Source organism: Lepisma saccharinum, chromosome 11, assembly GCF_977018435.1.
Source record: "Lepisma saccharinum chromosome 11, izLepSacc3.1, whole genome shotgun sequence".
NCBI classification, from domain to species: domain Eukaryota; kingdom Metazoa; phylum Arthropoda; class Insecta; order Zygentoma; family Lepismatidae; genus Lepisma; species Lepisma saccharinum.
The window spans coordinates 25,615,309-25,633,081 of NC_139239.1; the positions used below are offsets into that span (position 1 = coordinate 25,615,309).

The 17,773-nt window shown below is 36.9% G+C and overlaps 1 protein-coding gene across 3 annotated transcripts in view; it reads right to left on the bottom strand.

Annotated features, from left to right (window-relative positions):
• Positions 1–2,301: 2,301 nt before the first annotated feature.
• LOC145994684 (hydroxylysine kinase) overlaps positions 2,302–17,773 on the bottom strand; it is a 28,905-nt gene continuing 13,433 nt past the window's right edge. For all 3 annotated transcript variants that reach the window (XM_083130831.1, XM_083130832.1, XM_083130830.1), the window contains exons 4-8: positions 13,596–13,703; positions 8,787–8,926; positions 7,882–8,056; positions 5,538–5,785; positions 2,302–3,429 (exon numbers count right to left, since the gene is read on the bottom strand). In XM_083130831.1, the coding sequence (XP_082986957.1) occupies positions 3,235–3,429; positions 5,538–5,785; positions 7,882–8,056; positions 8,787–8,926; positions 13,596–13,703 (866 nt within the window). In that variant the 3' untranslated portion in view covers positions 2,302–3,234. The remainder of the gene's footprint in view (positions 3,430–5,537; positions 5,786–7,881; positions 8,057–8,786; positions 8,927–13,595; positions 13,704–17,773) is intronic.

The window sequence follows — 17,773 nt, forward strand, 5'->3', positions numbered from 1 at the left end:
GCGATGTGCTAACCACTCGGCCACAGGGTCGGGCAGGGTTTGGAATTGGATTTCACTTTAAACTGTATATTTAGTCCCGATTAGCCCATCAGCATAAAATGAAATCAAAACAAGCGTTATGAAACCTGCGCATTTTCAGATATCAAAATGGGAGATCGTTATTTACTCTCACGTTAATCGACGATTTAATGTTGGATTTAGGAGTATTCTCGATGTCAAACATCCGCTTCTCCAAATGTTTTCCCCTTGAATGTTTCTTTAAATCAGTGTGAGGGTCTGAGCGTCCATCCTTACATTTGAGTCCTTCTTTCCCCCACACATGAATGGTTCTGAAGAAAAGCGGTGATTATATTGTGTGCATTTCCTTCCAACACGCTCCCAAGTGTTAAGGAAGTTTATTCTTGTGTCAGATGCAAAATAAAATTTACAGTTTTGCTTATCAGAAGGTGCAGAACATGAAGTTGTTTTAACTCTCGTTTTTCTTTCTGGAGATCGAATTTCGTTATCTTCAAATCGAAACAGCTTTGAGAGATTCAAAACAATGACTTTTTGCTTTGCACTGGATGAGTCATTGATGTTATCAGCAAGAAACAGCTTTGCAGACGCTAGACAAAACACTGGTGCCAGCTGCAGTGGAAAAACAAGACCGGCTGGAAGTTTGAGCAACAGGTGGTCGAAGAGAAAATCCTCAGCATTTTAAGATAACTTTTAGCAGCAGTGTGAAGAAGAAATAAATTACCTTGCTTTACGTTTTACTATGCAACAGACAATAATACGGGCAATATTTGCTTTGCAGTAAATAGCATTAAAAAAAAAAATAGGACCTGAATTCTGCAATTATCACATTTCCTCTCTGACATTACCGTGCACACCAGTGGTGGAGATTTTTTTTTCTTGTCATATGGTTTGCTAGTTTTCAGGAATGTATCCAGAACTGGTTGCCCCATTTTAGACGTTAAAGGAAAGGAAGAGGGGTCCACTTGCACCCTTGCCTGTAGTCACCCCGTGTGCACACACGAGCAGAAAATCGCGGCTGAAACAATCGGCATTGCCTCCCCTACACGTTTGCTGAGAGGAAGAGAGAGAGAAGTCACTCAGCCAAAGGAACACTTTTTTTGGCAAATATTACGACATAGGCACAGTTAGGAAAACGTATGAAGTGGGAAACTGGAGTTATGATGCACGTAAGATCGAAGTAAACTTTTGCGGAAGCTTGGATGACAAATCATTAAGTGGATTGACGATCTTTAGTTGGCCTATGTGGCTTTGATTATCTCTAACAGTTTCGCTTTTTTATGAAGTGTTTCAGGGAACAAACAACACGTTTACTGGAAGTTGTCGGCTACAAGGCCAAGAGTTGCTCACTCACGGGAACCTGCTGAACTGTAGGTCAGAGCTGGACAGATAGTCCAGACTTCCAGGCACCACACATCTGTATTTTGGAACATTACTGCGATCTTATCTCTAATTTCTCAAGCTGGTGTATTTATCGATGAAAGAGCTTGACCTGCCATACACATAGACAAAGACTGCAAGTCCAGCACAGTCATTTCAGGCTGCTCCCCCTCCCCCCAATCCAGTTGTCAGCAGCTCTTAGGACAAGGAAACAAGTCAAGGGCGATTTAAAATAACATCGAAGCACATTCGATCTTCTGTTCTCACTTATCAAAGATCAAGCGAAATCACAATGGCAAAACAAGCCTAGTGCATTGGATAGCAGCCGTCAGGGGCGGGGTAACATTGGCACACTTGGGGGGATGGGAGGGTAGAGGTCAAGTGCTATTTGATATCACTCAAGCTTTGTGTGGTGGTGTCTATTTTCAGATCAGATGCACTTGCGAGCGGTAGAGCGCTCGTGAAGGGAATGAGTGTGAATAAGACAAGTGCAAAAAACGAATTCTTTGGCCGATTTCCTCCAATTTTTCAATTTTTTTTCCAAATTTTTCACGGTTCCTTAGAAAAGGGTCATTACTTCGAGAGGGTTGTTATATCCAGGGTCGTAGAATCGAGAGTTGACTGTATATACCTCAGCTTTTCATACCAAATGTGACTCCCTGAAAAAAATCCCTCCTATATTAAAATAAAATAATTTTGTGACTATAGTGAAAAGTTGGGTTTGTAATACTTCAAAAGGTGTCATCAATAGAAGATTCAATCCATGCACCTCGAACTTCAGGAAATAGCCAACTTATTTGGATAAACTTAATATGGAGTTCTTTGTCCATAGTAAAATAATGATATGATCTGGTATTGAAATCCCATAAAATTACTTTTACTTTTTAGGTAAATGAATGAATTGAATTGAATTTATGAATTACATATTATTAAATTATTCCACGTAATACATATAATAATACATTAAACATTTTTTCAACAGAATTTGTAATGGTTTGCAACATAACATGCCATGTCTTCATTACTATGAATTACTCAACAATAGCTAAACTGAAACATTTTTAAAAAATGGGGGGGGGAGTCTTAATGCATTTCAAGAAGAAAGTTAAACTTAATTTGCAGTTCTTGTGCCTCATAGTGAGTCAGTCAGTCTGGATGCACAAATGAATGTAATATTGAAATGAGGATGCACCAAATGGTGACTCATTTGCACCTTTACAATTGCATATTCATATGTCCATAACACACAAAACATACCTTTAATGGTGGTTCTCTTTCCATTTGAAAACAACAAAACAGTCTGGCAGTGAACATACTTGTATAAATCACACAACTTGCTTTCCTTTCTATATTATATATTTATGACTTTGTATTGCTTTTGTACTGGGTAGGAATGAACCCAGACTCACCCATGCCATAAAATTTTATTTTCATCCATTCCTAACACTTATAAAGTGTATTTTTTAGAAAGAACCCTGATTTTATTTTTTCAGGACACCAAGATAAAACATAAAATGCAAGAAAATTGTATAACATTATGCTCTACTGGGAATGTATAATACAGGAAAATGTAAAATTCAGGAACGTAAAATCAGGATTCCACTGTATCAACATTAAGCAGAAAAGTGTGATATATATTTCAAAATGTGAATGTTTGGCATTAATACAAAACTACCTTAGCATATAGTTTCAAAACTTCAATGTAAAAATTCAAAAATGTAAATGTTATTGCTACGAGTACCTTGAGTAATATCCAACAATGACATCTTCTGTCAACTTGTCACCCTATGCACATATCCTATCTAAAACAATCAATCATCAGCATACTGCTATTTGAAACTAAATGCTTTTGTTATATTTCTTGATGATAATTTTCCACCGTTGGTACAAGTCTTCCTCACTTGTTTTCCACAGCAAGCTAAGCTGTTCCCACCCAGTCTTGGCTGTGGTCAAAATGTACTTGTTTTCTGGATCTTGATGATAAGAATAAGCTCCAAGCACAAGGGACTGGCAATACCTTGCTGCAACACACACCTGTTGAAGAAATACATTTTTTTTAAAAAAATGCATATTTACAGATAACTGTATTGATTATATATTGTATAAAATTTATGATAATTGATGAAATGGATATTGAAACAGTCCCAAAGGAACATCCATGCCCAGGCTGGCACTTGAACACAGAACTTTCGATGACAAAGTCATGTAGTAACCACACAAATCCACTTGGCCACCAAAGCAGTTTGAGATTTGCAAGCCAATCTAATAATCTTATACATATTTGATTGACTTGAAATTACTGTTGTACTGATTGATTAAAAACATGATTTTCATAATATAATATGATAAAATACAAACATACTTCCCAAGATGATCTTTTCAAATGTTCATGCCTAACATCGTATGGAGATGTATGGAAATGAAGTTATCCTGCAGAACTGCAAAAAAGTAGCTGACTAACAACCGATTAGACTTGGCTGCTCACCCCATCCCCTCCATTCAACAAATCCAGTGCATTTCCAAGTCAGACATGAACTTCTATGAGCCAAATAGGACATTTTCTGTTCAGTCCATTATTTTAAGATTACAGTATCAACTTTCGTGACTACTCCCCCTTTTTTCTAAATACAATCAACTCTAAATATGACAACTTTTCATGGTTCCCACAAAGAATCGTTATTGGAATTTGGACAAATTTTGACCAGCTGGCAAAATTACATGTTATATTAATTAAATAATTATTTATTTTAATAGGAAGCCCTCTTGTACTTTAAATGATAACGTACAGGTGCAGATGCACCCAAAGGCGACATTAACATTTCGAGAAGAAAAAAAAAACAGAAAACCATGCATTGATCGACCTAATACAACAGCTGCATGCTGAAAAATATGTAGTTCATAAATAAAACTTCATAATTTTAACAGTGATTACAATGATACATCACAGGTGCAGCTATAACCACTGATTACATCAAAATTTTCAAAAAACAGGACTGTGCATTGCGCTAAGGTTGCACTGAGGCAAGTAATACATGGCCAGTACTCTTGGCCCGGCCTCACATGGTTTGCCCGGGGACCAAAGCCTCAATGACCATGAAAATGGAGTTGTAAATATTGCACTCCAATGATGTGCATACGCTTAGCACATGTTTACATGTACATGGTAACTGTAGTTATGTTTATCTATGTTTATGTACGTTTACATGATATACATAAAATGGCACATACTTCAAATATTCAACCCTATCAAATTCACATCAACAAGCATAACAAAAAAAACATTGCTGGAAAATTAAACTGACACAAAAAAACGTAATTTTAAAAACACAAACACTAATAAGTCAAAATCACAAGTCCATATCAAATAAAAAAAATAGCATGGGTCATCAAAAATTATTCACAAAATCAAGCCAAAAATGTAATCAAATCAAATTTAAAAAAAAAGCGTAAGTCATCAACCGCAGTAATCAAACCCAAGAGAAATTAATATTATAAAAAGGTAGCACACAATTCAAGCTGCATTAGCACATGCTGAAAGATAGGATACTGTATCCAAGAGCATGCGAAATCACAGTGGCTAGATGGGTCTAGTGCATGTTGTAACAACATTTGTGCATGGGAAAACATTAGCATGCTAGGGGGAGGGGGAGCAGACAGGATAAAGTGCTATTAGCTGATGTCGATATCATAGTGTGGTGGTGGGGGGGGGGGCCTCCCCCTTGGTGCAGTGGTAGCGTCATTGCCTTGTAATCAAGGGGTCCCAGGTTCGATACCCGGTGGAGGCACAAGTGGTTCGGATCCCACTTTAAACTGTACGTCCAGTCCTGATTAGCCTTACTGTGCATAAAGTGGACTTAAAAAACAGCAACTCATAGTGTGGTGGTGTCTGTTTTTAGATATGACCCCTATGTGAATAGTACAGTGCTTGTGAACAGTATCACAACACAGCAACTGAAATACAAAGAACAGCAAAAAACATAGTTTTCAGCCGAATTCCTTTAAATAACACAACCTTTGTCCCTAAATTTTTCATGGTTCCCACGAAAAGTTTTACATCAAGAGAGATGATATTCCTGGGGTCATTAGATAGAGTTAAGAATTTTCACTTGATTGTGTCGCACTTTGCTTGAATGAACACTCACCTTCAACGTGTTAAATTCAATGCGTGGAATTTTTCGATTCTCAAGATAACCAGCTATTATATATCCTCCAGCATTGAGTGGATCCACTGTTTTGCACTGCATCATCATGTAACATATACTGATGGCTAATTCAAAAAGATAACAGGAATGCTGGCTATCTCCAAAATCCAATATTCCACAAACATCTCTGTCACTGCCAGATTCCGAAACCAGAATATTCTGTTCATTGATATCTCCATGGATCATGCCTGTTCGAAAGTGAAAAAAATACATGCTATAATTTTATTTAGAACAAATCTTTCATAACTATAAATTTTCAATTTCAAACAATGAAAATGCATATAAAAGTATGTATGAATGACCAACCAATGCTCTGGCATTCTAGAACGTCATATTTATATTATTATACACATTTTTCTGATATTGTCACTGCATAAAATGGCTCTGTGGCCCAGCTTCTAATCTACCTGGAGGCAAAAGTGATCAGAGCATGGTGCTGATCTCATAACCCCCCCACTATAGTTGTGATTGAGAATATGTAGAACCCCACTTCAGAATTCCTTGTAGGTCATTGTGGCATGGTGCAATGCACAGGGGATAACTTTACCTTTTTTTAAATATAATTATTAATGTTTGGGTAACAATATCCACATTTTGTTTTTAATAGAAGTTGTGGTATGTAGTTATGTATATCTATTTGTCAATATTAATCAACATGCATTTTTCCAGCATCACATTTTCATTCTAGCCTATCCTCACAAGCCTTAATTGTGGCAAAATTTGCAGCATGCACAAAAAACATACACTGGATAATCTTTTAATCCTTGTTGGCTGACATGAGTTCTGGTAGTAATATATGAAAACAGCATGCTCTGTGACCAAGAATGACATAAGTGATCAACTTTTGATCTCACCACAGCAGTTTCAGGTTCGAATCATAGCCTGGCATGGCTGTTCTTTTTTAGTATTAATTTTAAATTCCATACAATCATCACTCGTCCTCAATGTCTCAATTAGCCAGAAGTGGCAGAATTGATGTAAAATAACAAAAATTAAAAATATGAAAGCAGTCAAAGCTCTCAATTAATACAAAAGCAAAAATTATACAGTAATAGACAAGACTTACTTAAAAATTACATTTCTCTGTATTTTAATAATCCCATAAACCCCTAATCATAGAATATTTCAGAGCAACAACTTGACAGATTAGCAAAGAACTTTATAGCTATCACAGTAGTTTGGACAACTTGCAAAAATTAAGAATGTTAAACCATTCAGCTACGGGAGAACCAGAGATTTATTATCATTATAAGTAGGAACTAGTAAATAGGTCATGATATCATTACAAACAAGCTCAGGTTCAATAATAACAAATACGAGGGATGATCAAAAAAAAAGGTTACAAAGTCTATTATGGCGTATGTGTTAGACATAGCTGGAAGATCAACACACCTGATGATGGAGGGCACTCAATACTAGTCCTCGATGTAATCACCTTTTTTGTTCAAGCACTTGTCACAACGGTAGATGAGGTTTTCCATACCGGTTGCACAGAAATCCGGGTCAAGTTCTCGTAGCCACCGTGAGGCAGCTCTTTTGACATCATCACATGTCAGATAATGGTGGCCAGCCAAACAAATGGTAGTACCAGCTCAGCTGATATTGAGCGTAATGTTCTTCTTCTGTCCTCACGAATACACTCATCTACAAGAGCACAGTTCACGTCAGTGGTTGAGCTACTGGGCCTACCGCTGTGTCCAGGGTTGTCATTAACAATACTGGTCCGTCCTTCTTTGAAGGCACGACACCACTTCACTACATGTTGCCTTGAAATTGTCCCCTCCCCATACACCTCCACAATCTGCCTATGAATGTCAGCAGGTGTAGTGTTTTTTGCCCACAGGAACCGTACCACTGCCCTCACTTCTACTCTTGACCAATTTTCTAGACGAGTCACCATTTTAAATGTCCGCTTCTCGGGTATACATGGTCAGAATCCGAAGTCCTCAAACTCGCAACAAGACAAACATGTTATTAATTTACACATACATTTTCGTTATGTTACAGTGAATAAAACAAAAGTTATATGCGTTGTAACCTTTTTTTTCCGATCATCCCTCGTAAATAGTAATTGTTGTTAGTAATTGCATGACTCACTTCAAATTTAGTTTTAAAATGTGAAAATAATGATTAGTACTTTTAGAAAGAAAAAGATTCACATTAAACAACATTAGTTATTACACAAATAATAATATGAAAAATACCATTACATGTTCAGTTTCCCTTGTAAGTTCTTAACCATGAGATTTTTTCCTGAATCTGCATGACAGGTGAAAAACACTACCTTTTTCAAAAACATCACACTTAGAAAGGACCTGATTTTGAAAGCTGTCTATAACTTCATGCACTAATTGCTGCCTTTCCTTATCCTCGACAGCAAACAGAAATTTATGAAGGCCTGGTAAAGACTCCATCATCCACATGCTTCTGTGAGTTTCGTAACCTGGATGAGAGAAGGCCTGAAAAAAATAAAGAAAAATAACATTTCAGTATTATCTATTGTACCAATATATTGGAAAACCCAATTTTTCACAATTAATAATAAAAAAGTGGCTGTCATATTTCACAATATTAGGAAACAAAACTAAAGTATGTTTACTAATGAGTGCTTTGTTAAGTAGCATGTGCAACACATGCTATAAGGCAGACTTCGCACCTACATGACAAATGGCACATGTCATGCGTCAATTGAGGATTTCAACAATAGCCTGTCTGTTATGATATGAAACGTTCATGTTGATTAGCCCATTCCAAAGTGGCATGTGCTCTGTCACTTGTCACATCAGTGTGAAATCTCCCAAATAATTAACTTTGTAGTTTGGAGTTGAGTTGTTGTTCTATGTCCACTTTATGTACAGATAGGCTAATCCGGACTGGGCCTACAGTTTAAAGAGGGATCTGAACCAATAAGGCCCTCCACTAGGTATCAAACCAGGGACCCCTTGATTACGAAGTGATGACATTACCACCATGCCAGAAGAAAAATCCTGTGCAGTTTGGAATCTAGCATAGTAAGGACAGCCAGTTCAAGATTCATCCATCCACACCAATATTTCACTTCTTTAAATAATTGAGACAATGACCTAACATGCATTAAAATAAGAAAAATCTAAGCAAAACTTTATAAAGAGAACCGTTTCTAGATAGGTTCCTACATATTGCAATTAAAGAACAAAACAAAAACCTCACCTTTAGAACATTATCCAAGTAACCAATATATTTTCCAGCTTTGTAAAAAATATCTTCTGTACATGTTACTTCATGAAGCAGTTTGCCAGGTATATATGTTAATAATCTCACAATATGTTCTCCCACTGGACACTCCCCAACTATAATCAAAAAAGACAAAATGCAAATTACAGTATTTCATAATACACTTTGAATTACATTATCCTGAATTTGTACAGATATTCTAATTGGAAACAATGGTCATGATAAGATATAATCTTTGTAAATAGAACAGGATATCTTCCAGTCAAGAAAGTTATGAAAGTCAAGAAAAAGTAATCAATAGATAGGTCAAGAAGTCAAGAAATTATACTTTTGGTCAAGAATTATTGCTATCACAATGATTGATTGATTTATTTGTTTTACTTCGTTTTTCTGCTCTTTCTGGCTAATCACGAAGGTGAGGATGAATAGTGGTAAGATGAGATCAATGAAGCGACAATGACAAACATAGAGGTGTGACATGAGCTACACAGAGGAGCCCCAATACTGGTTGAGAGTCCAGACACCAGAGCAGGGGCGGCGCCAGAAATTTTCGACCGGGTGGGCAGAAGCTCCATATTGATAAATTAGGGTGGGCAGTATAAATGTAAGACCATATATAGTATGTGTATAAGACGTATGTATCCCCCTCTCTCTTACACTCCCGATTTTCCTCTTACTTCTTTTCCCTTTCCTTTTCTTGTTTTCCTCCTTATTCTTTTCTAATCTATTGTCGCATCTTGTTCCATTTCCTTTCGCTTTGTCTCTGATGGACATAATCATTTCAAGGAAGTATTTACCCATGCACAACCATACATTCTAACCACATTCTTCCATGCATGTTAATACAGTGAAATAAATGTGAATTAGGCTTAAGCTTGTGTTGCAAATACAAGGCACATACTTCATTTTATGTATTCGGCGACAATGATAGAAAGTGCGATGGTAGACAATCGTGAAGTTTCTCGTAATTGAAATGTATGTTCCGGAGCATAGTATTTTCATCGTATGAGTTTTTGACTGAAAGAGTTTTCTTACTCCTTGGGGGTTACTTTTCTTAGTATTCAAGGTTTTTACAACTGACAAATCTATCTGAATCTTTGTAGTAATAAGTAATAAAGAAGTAAGATTGAAAAATCTGTTCAGAATTGAAGAGATTATTAGCCAAGTTGCTATTCCTTTTCTGAACAGTCATGTTACTAATGCGGGAGAAACAATACGCGTATGGTTACATGAACATATTTTTTGAGGTAACAAAATTATTTAGGACACAAGGAATTCATAGAAGTTGATCACCGTGCCAGTAATAACTCATCTATTTTTCATAGATGTCTTGGGTTGTATGTCATGACCATTTCGAACACACTAGAATGTCAACCTCTATCCTGTGCAGCATACCCTGGAAACTTTATTATTCAGGGCAACGAGTCCCTGGCGCCTGGAACCACTGTCAAAGTAATAATTTATGAGGGTTTGTATTGAGTGTCAGCATGTGTTTGTTTTCGCCCCTTCTTTACATTCATGTAATCACCATTGAACATTACCGTCGTCAATATCAAAATTAGCAGAAAAATGACTTAAAATAAAACAAATCAACGAGAACTTACTCTTCCAAAAATGGAGTTTCATTAGTTCATACCTCATAGAAAGTTGAGGTGGTAGTTTCAATTGCACACCGTTTCATTAGTGGATCAAGGCAGCTAATTACGTGAACAATGACATTGTTTTCCGAAAGTCTCAAATATTTGTCTCAGGCAATCACCCTCTTAAAATGGACGCATCTTCTGTGGTGATAAAATGACACGTTTGGTGCGAGTTCTTTCTGTATATATTTTCTTCCCAATGGCATAACGCTGTCGTTATAATAGAGAGGTTCTGTGTTCGACTCCCTCTCCTCTGGTGGAAGCACAATGCACACTGGTTCGGACTACACGTTAAACTGTAGGTTTAGTCCCGATTAGCCTATCTGAGTATAAAAGTGGGCTTAAAAACAAACTTAACAAAATCGTCTTCTGGATACTTCGTGACATAACTTTATTTTTCTTTACTTCAGCTGCATCTACAGATTCTGTTGACATTTTCGGCTGATTCATATGGCAACATTTATGTGTGGAACGAGGATTTCTAAATAAGATAAGCCACTCATTAGCAATTGAATAATTCTCTAGTTTTTTCCACACATAAATGGTTTATTAAAATTTATTTACTTAGGTATTGTAGTGATTATTGTGATTCCTACTTATTAGTAGAACGAATATAAAGTTGATATTTCGCATACCATATTGATATATGAAGATGACAGGTATATAAAAATTGTAATGAAATAAAAAAAGGACACTTCTGGAATTTCAATGCAGAGCTAATTAAAACTATATTATACTCTGATCACATCACCTCCAGATTCGGCCGAAATCAAGAAAGTATGGGGTCCTAACTCCATACCCCCTATACGCCTTCATGGCGTGGTGCAGAGCACAGGGGAGCACTTTACATTACTTTTTATTATACTCTATATCATACTTAAACCCGAAGGTTTATGGCTGCAGCAACACAAGCCTTCCGTCTGTCCTTATCCGGGGCAAGATCAATCTAATCTTTCCCATCCTTACTGATTTCTTTCAGGTCCATCTCAACGTTATCCCTCCATCTCGTCTTGGCCTTCCTACTGGTCTCTTACCATCTGGTTTCCAAATAAGAATCCTGTAAACTATTCTTTCCTCTGCCATTCACGTCACATGGCCTGCCCATCTAAGTCTTCTTGATTAAATTATTCTAATAATAATTAAAAAGTCGAAATAATTTATTGTGTTGCTGAAGAAAGTAACGCTAAGACGAGGTTTTTATTTGTTTATTTGGATATTTATTAACCATACCCAGGCAGGGATTTATATACGTATGTGGAGGCCCGGAGCTGCAGTCCTCAAGTTTGCCCTAAATTCTGATCTAATTTTTATCATACCCTGCATAATTTTGAGCCTCCTAAGCCTAACTAGCGGCTTTTAATCATGGAAGTATTCATTTGATCACAGTTTTTGTTTCAATAGCTCTAGTAATTACTTTCACTTTTTAATGACAAAATTGGCTTTCTATGGGTTGATAATATGTGAACACTTCAGCATAGATAATATTCACAAGTAAAATATACATGTTATGAACACCAGAATGCACCCATTTATTAAATCATTCATATATCCCCAAGTATATGTACTTATTGAATTTGATTGGGTGGGCAATCGGGTGGGCACAGGAATTTTTGGGTGGGCGCTTGCCCACCCGTGCCCACCCCTGTCGCCGTCCCTGCACCAGAGCCTCGCTAGTCTGTCAAATGCAATCTAAGGTGTACTATGTAGAAGGGAGATTGACATTTGAGTGTCTTCGGAAAGTGTCACACTTTTCACACCACTATCCAACAAGAAACGTACAAATGTAAAAGAAAAGTTATGAAAAAGTAAAGAATTTTGGATGTAGTACTTTGGTAGACACTGATAAAGTAGCAGAAAATCACTCTTTTAAAACAAATATACACCGAGTGCTCACTGAATTGCGATCACCTACCTAATACTTTGTTGGTCCAGCTTTGCCTTGGTGGATGGTCTGGATTCCACGAGGTGCTGATATGTCTCCACGGGGATCTGACACCATATATTCCTGATGGTATTCCATAACAAACCAACTGACATCGATGCAGGATGCATGGTTAGAACTTGTTCCACAACATCCCACAGATGATCTATGGGATTAAGATCGGGGGAATTAGGGGGCCAATTCATATGCTGCATCTCTGTGGAATGTTCCTCCAGGCAAGCAAGTACAGTCCCGCCTTGATGGAACCATGCAAACAGTTGCATTGTGGCGTGTAAGCGGTCCTCTAACACCTCCCGATACACAACAGATGTCAGTCACACGATGGTCCATACACACCAATGGTCCCAGTCCATGCTAACAGAAGCAACCCCACACCATACAGCTGCCCCCACCTGCATGTACAGCACTCACCATGCAGGAAGGGTCCATAGCCTCGTGCTGTTGGCACCACACACACACATGCCCATCACAGTGGTGTAGCAAAAACCATGATTCATCGAAAAAACACACTTTTTCAATCGTCCACGGTCAAATCAGCATGCTTGTGGGCCCAAGCAAGAAGTCTGCGACGACGCTTCGTGAGAAGTGGGTGACGAGTGGGTTGTCTGCTGTGGATCTGGGTGTTGTGCATCCACTGTTGTATTGGTCCCATAATTCCTGGATGCTGATGCGTTCAGCTGTCATGAGTCATTTGACTCTACTCTCTTCCTGCGGTGTCACCTTCCGTACACCCTTGCAATTCTGCCTCTTGTTGGTCATTGCCCCGTTTCCTTGCCACAGCACTGTACACCTTCACTACACTGGAACGGGCACATCCGACCAGTGTAGCTGTCTGGGTTATTGATGCACCTGAGGCTCAGGCACCCACAATCATGCCCTTTTGTAATGATGTTAAATCCTGACCACCTCCCATTTTAACGTGTGCTGTTCGACTAACATGTAGCATTGTGTCTATTCATTCACCACCATACTTGAAGTTGGGATGGTTGCAATTCAGTGAGCACTCAGTGTATAATAATTGCATCCAAGAAATTAATTATATTTGTGTAAGAAGTGAATTTCAACTGTTTGTGTTATGAATTTAATTAGAAGAATCTCTATTACATGACATGTTCATAACATGTTATTTTTATAATCAAGAGGGGCAACTTGTTCAAATTATTGACAAATCTTAATATGTCATACATAAACAATGTTACTTACTGTTATTTTTGGTCCATTCATCTTCAGCTTCAATTTGTAATTTTTCAAGTGAAAAGAATTCTCCCTTCAGGTTTGGCACAGGTTGTGGGCAACTGACTGCACTTTTTGCTGAAAAACAAGAAACTGTGGTTCAATTTTTAATATTTAAATCTAGAAATGTATTAACACTGGTAAGAAGACACAAAAAAACATCACAAGAATGAGGGTGTACAAAAACTACAAGCCAGAATAAATGGGCCAAGAAGGAGGTGATGTGACTATACAAAGACTGAATGATTTGGTTTATTTTACTTTACTTTTCTGCCACTTTTGGCTAATTGCAAATGAAGATGAGTAATGATATGATGAAATTGAACACTCACAATGAACACCTATGCCCAGGCTGGGATTCAAACTCAGGACACCTGATGTCATATAGCCCTGTGCTAACCACTCCACCACCGAGGTTGTCTATAACATGATAAGAGGATGGAGGATACCAAAGGAAAGACATAGAGGAAGACAGCACACAAAAAGAACAAATTGTAAAAGGGATGGAAAGAAATGAAAAGAACTGGGGTAAGATGCACATGGTAAATGGTAGATTGTAAATATGGAGGAGCTTGAGCTTGATGCAAACCCTTCAAGAGTATGATGACAGAACACAGAAAATAAATTATTCTACCATTACAGAAATTGACTACTGCAAGTTTCATCTATGTTAGATAATATGTTTAATTTAGATATTAACTGATATGAAATTTTTGCATGTACCAAAAAGGTATCAACAGAAATTTAAACAATGGCAATCCCATATAAAACTACGTACAAATGTTCTTTGGAGAACATTACCCGATCGTTCACACATACATACACACAATGCAAGAGTTTTCTCTTAAAAAGGAGAATCTGTATATCACTGGCTGAATACTATTATATCGTATGAGCTGATTGAAATTGGACACATGTGGATTTTCAATTCACTACATGATTTGCGCAAACATTTCATTAATGTTGATGACTCATACCACTTGACATCCCGATATGTCTCTTCAGAACAAGATTCATTAACATGTAGGGAACATGATAAGATCAACTCATTTCTGATGAAAAGTGGAGATACAACAAAGCAGTATTCAGCCAGCGATATGTAGACATTTACTTTACAAATGTAGTCAGGGAAATGTCTGATTGTTAAAGTACCAGCAACTTTATCCATAAACTGAAAATCCCACATGTCTATATAGTCTGATATAAATAGAATATCAATTAATCAGTCCCATCCTGAATTTTATTCATGTACTGTATAAGTATATGGGTCATTCTGAAAAAAAGGGGTAGAAACCTTATCCTGGGGTCATAAAATTTTTAAGAAATATTTACAATGAGAGTTAATTTAGTTACTATGTGGGTTGTAAATAAAGTAGTGGCAACACTGTCAAGAAAAGGTATGAGCAATGTCAGTTTGGAGCCATGCTGATGTGTGGAGTGTCAAAAGTGGTCTGTGCAGAGAGTGTTGTTGTGTATGTAGGAGGTTGAAATGAACACCATTTTCTGTGCTGCTCTAAAACATGTTTACAAATTTAGAACAGTCATTGTGGATCAAAATCCAGGTGACGTAGTCCATATCAATTAAGGACAAAGTAAGAAACCCATATTTTTTTGGTGTGTCCAAAAAAATTCCTGGCCCGAGATACAGGCTGCACCTCTGTAATTTCTCATGTTCGATTTTCGGTAAAATATTAAAATGCTCTATCTCTGGAATGGTTCAAGATATTTTGTTTCTGTTTATATAAATTATATATATTTGAAAGAGAATAATTTTCTGATTAAAATGATAATCTCCATTTGGAAATATTTGTCCAAGTTCTCTTGCGCCTTCTGATTTTATTTTTTGGAAAATCAAAAATATTTTTTTCTTTCAAAAATGCCAATCCCAACAATGATTTTTTGACTGTTGATCAGTACCATACAGTACTACATTCCCTGAAAAGGAGAACTTCCACTTTTGAGTCTAACAGGTTTTATTAAAATGTTCCAAGGTTATCATTTTAATCAGAAAATTATTCTCTTTCAAATAAAAAAAAAACAGCAAGAAAATATCTTTAACCGTTCCAGAGATAGAGCATTTAATATTTTGCTGAAAATCGCACATGAGAAATGACACCCGAGGTGCCATCTCTGGCAGCCTGTATCTCGGGCCAAGAATTTTTTTGGACAAAACAAAAAAATACGGGTTTCTTACTTTGTCCTGAATTTTAACATATGTTTAATTCAATAACATCTGAGACTATGAGGTAAGATTTTTTCTTTGCCTGCCTGAATTGATATGTACTATGCCAGGTTTAATCATGAGAAAAATGCACAAGAATGTGATCAAAACTTGCATCAAGCCTGAAGCAACAATAACAAACCTTACCTGATGGTTGCACAATGGTGACAATATGCATGATGCAATTTTCCTCATGTTCTCATGGGCGCATTGCAACCTCCTAAAGAAATGCACTTACCCATTATGCAACCATCAGATACTGCTAGGTATTGTTGCTACAGGCTTCATGCAAGTCTTGCTGTTATTGTCGTGCAATTTTTCCACGGGCAACCTGGATTTTGATCCACAATCAATGTTCTACAGCAGTACAGAAAATGGTGTTCATTTCAACGTCGTACATACATCACAGCACTCACTGTACCAACCACTTTTGGCACTCCACACATAGACATGTGCCCAAACTGACATTGCTCATAGCACCACTACTTTATGTACAACCCATGTAGTTACAAGATTCATCAGTTTTATTTCTTCCCGAAATAATCTTTCCTCTCTTCAGAATTTTATACAGAATATGCAGATTTTCCCCTCCGTGGACTGTCTGGAATCAAAATTTATGGATATGGACAAAAAGTTCATTTTTATTATATTGTAATTAATTTCATAATCACTTTAGAACCACCTAAGAAAAAAATAATTTTAAAAAGATCTTAGTTGAGTAAAATGTAAAAATATAATGTTCGAAGGTGTAAGAAACATAGCACTTCACTGCGTGTACTCCTGTAATCAAAGTCTGCAGGGGCAGTTCATTCCGCAATGTTCCCAGTCTCGTAGTGCACATGTTGACTCGTTGCGTGATGGAAGGTCGAGTGAGTTTACGAGCTGCCGTAACCCACTGGGAAATCGTCCATCAGGTGACACTGTTACGTCATACCTACTCTAAGTAGCCCTAGTGCTGCCATCTCGTATCATTTCAACGAACTACGTGGTCCATATACACAAACTTGGGAGCAATCAGGCGACAAGCGCCAGCGACAAACTTGTAAACGTAATTTACGTAATAATAAATGCGGAAATACGTTACAAAGGGGAACTTTCCACTCTGTGGACACTGGTAAAAATTTCCCATAAAAATCCATAGATTGCCACTACACATCAAGAAATTGAAGGGAATGGATGCCATTGTGATTTCAAGAGACAGTTGGATGTGCTTGTATTGCATTTTGTGCGAGATTTCTGGGATTAAGTTCAAAGTTTCCAACTTCGTTGTCACATTTCCACTCTGCGGACCAACTTCTCTAGTCGAAAATTCTGTACAACATTCATTAATATGATTTGAGTTATTAAAATGATGTACAGAGCTCTCTGAAAATTTGCCTAACTTGAATTTCCATAAAGTAGTACAACAAAAGAAAACATATTGTCCCCTACCTGGACATCTCAGTCTAGGGAGGAAAAAAAATTCATGTTTTTATCATTTGTTGAATCCAAATTAAATTATATTATATTGTAATTTTAGGCTCAGGTATCCTTTTGAAGTGAGTTTCAGTAAATTCCATTTTTCTTTGTTTTCTTCTATCACTTGTTTACCAAATGAATAATTTAACTTATTGATAAGTAAACTTGTTATTGGTATTTCCATTATTATAAAAAAAAGTTAAACTTGCCATTCTACTAGGCCTGCATAACTATACTGCAATTTTATGGATTACATGTAAACAATTTCTGAAAATCATGTTTGATGTAATTTATTTCTGCTCCTCCTCCTCCACTCCATGGAAAAGCCAATTTTACAAATTTTAATTTTCAGACGAACTTGGGGCAAATGATCTCGGCCAAGGTTGGTATGTGATTAGTTTCTTAAGGACAGAATATTTCATTATTTTAAAAATTTTAAACAATTTCATTTTCTTGTGAAATCATCTCT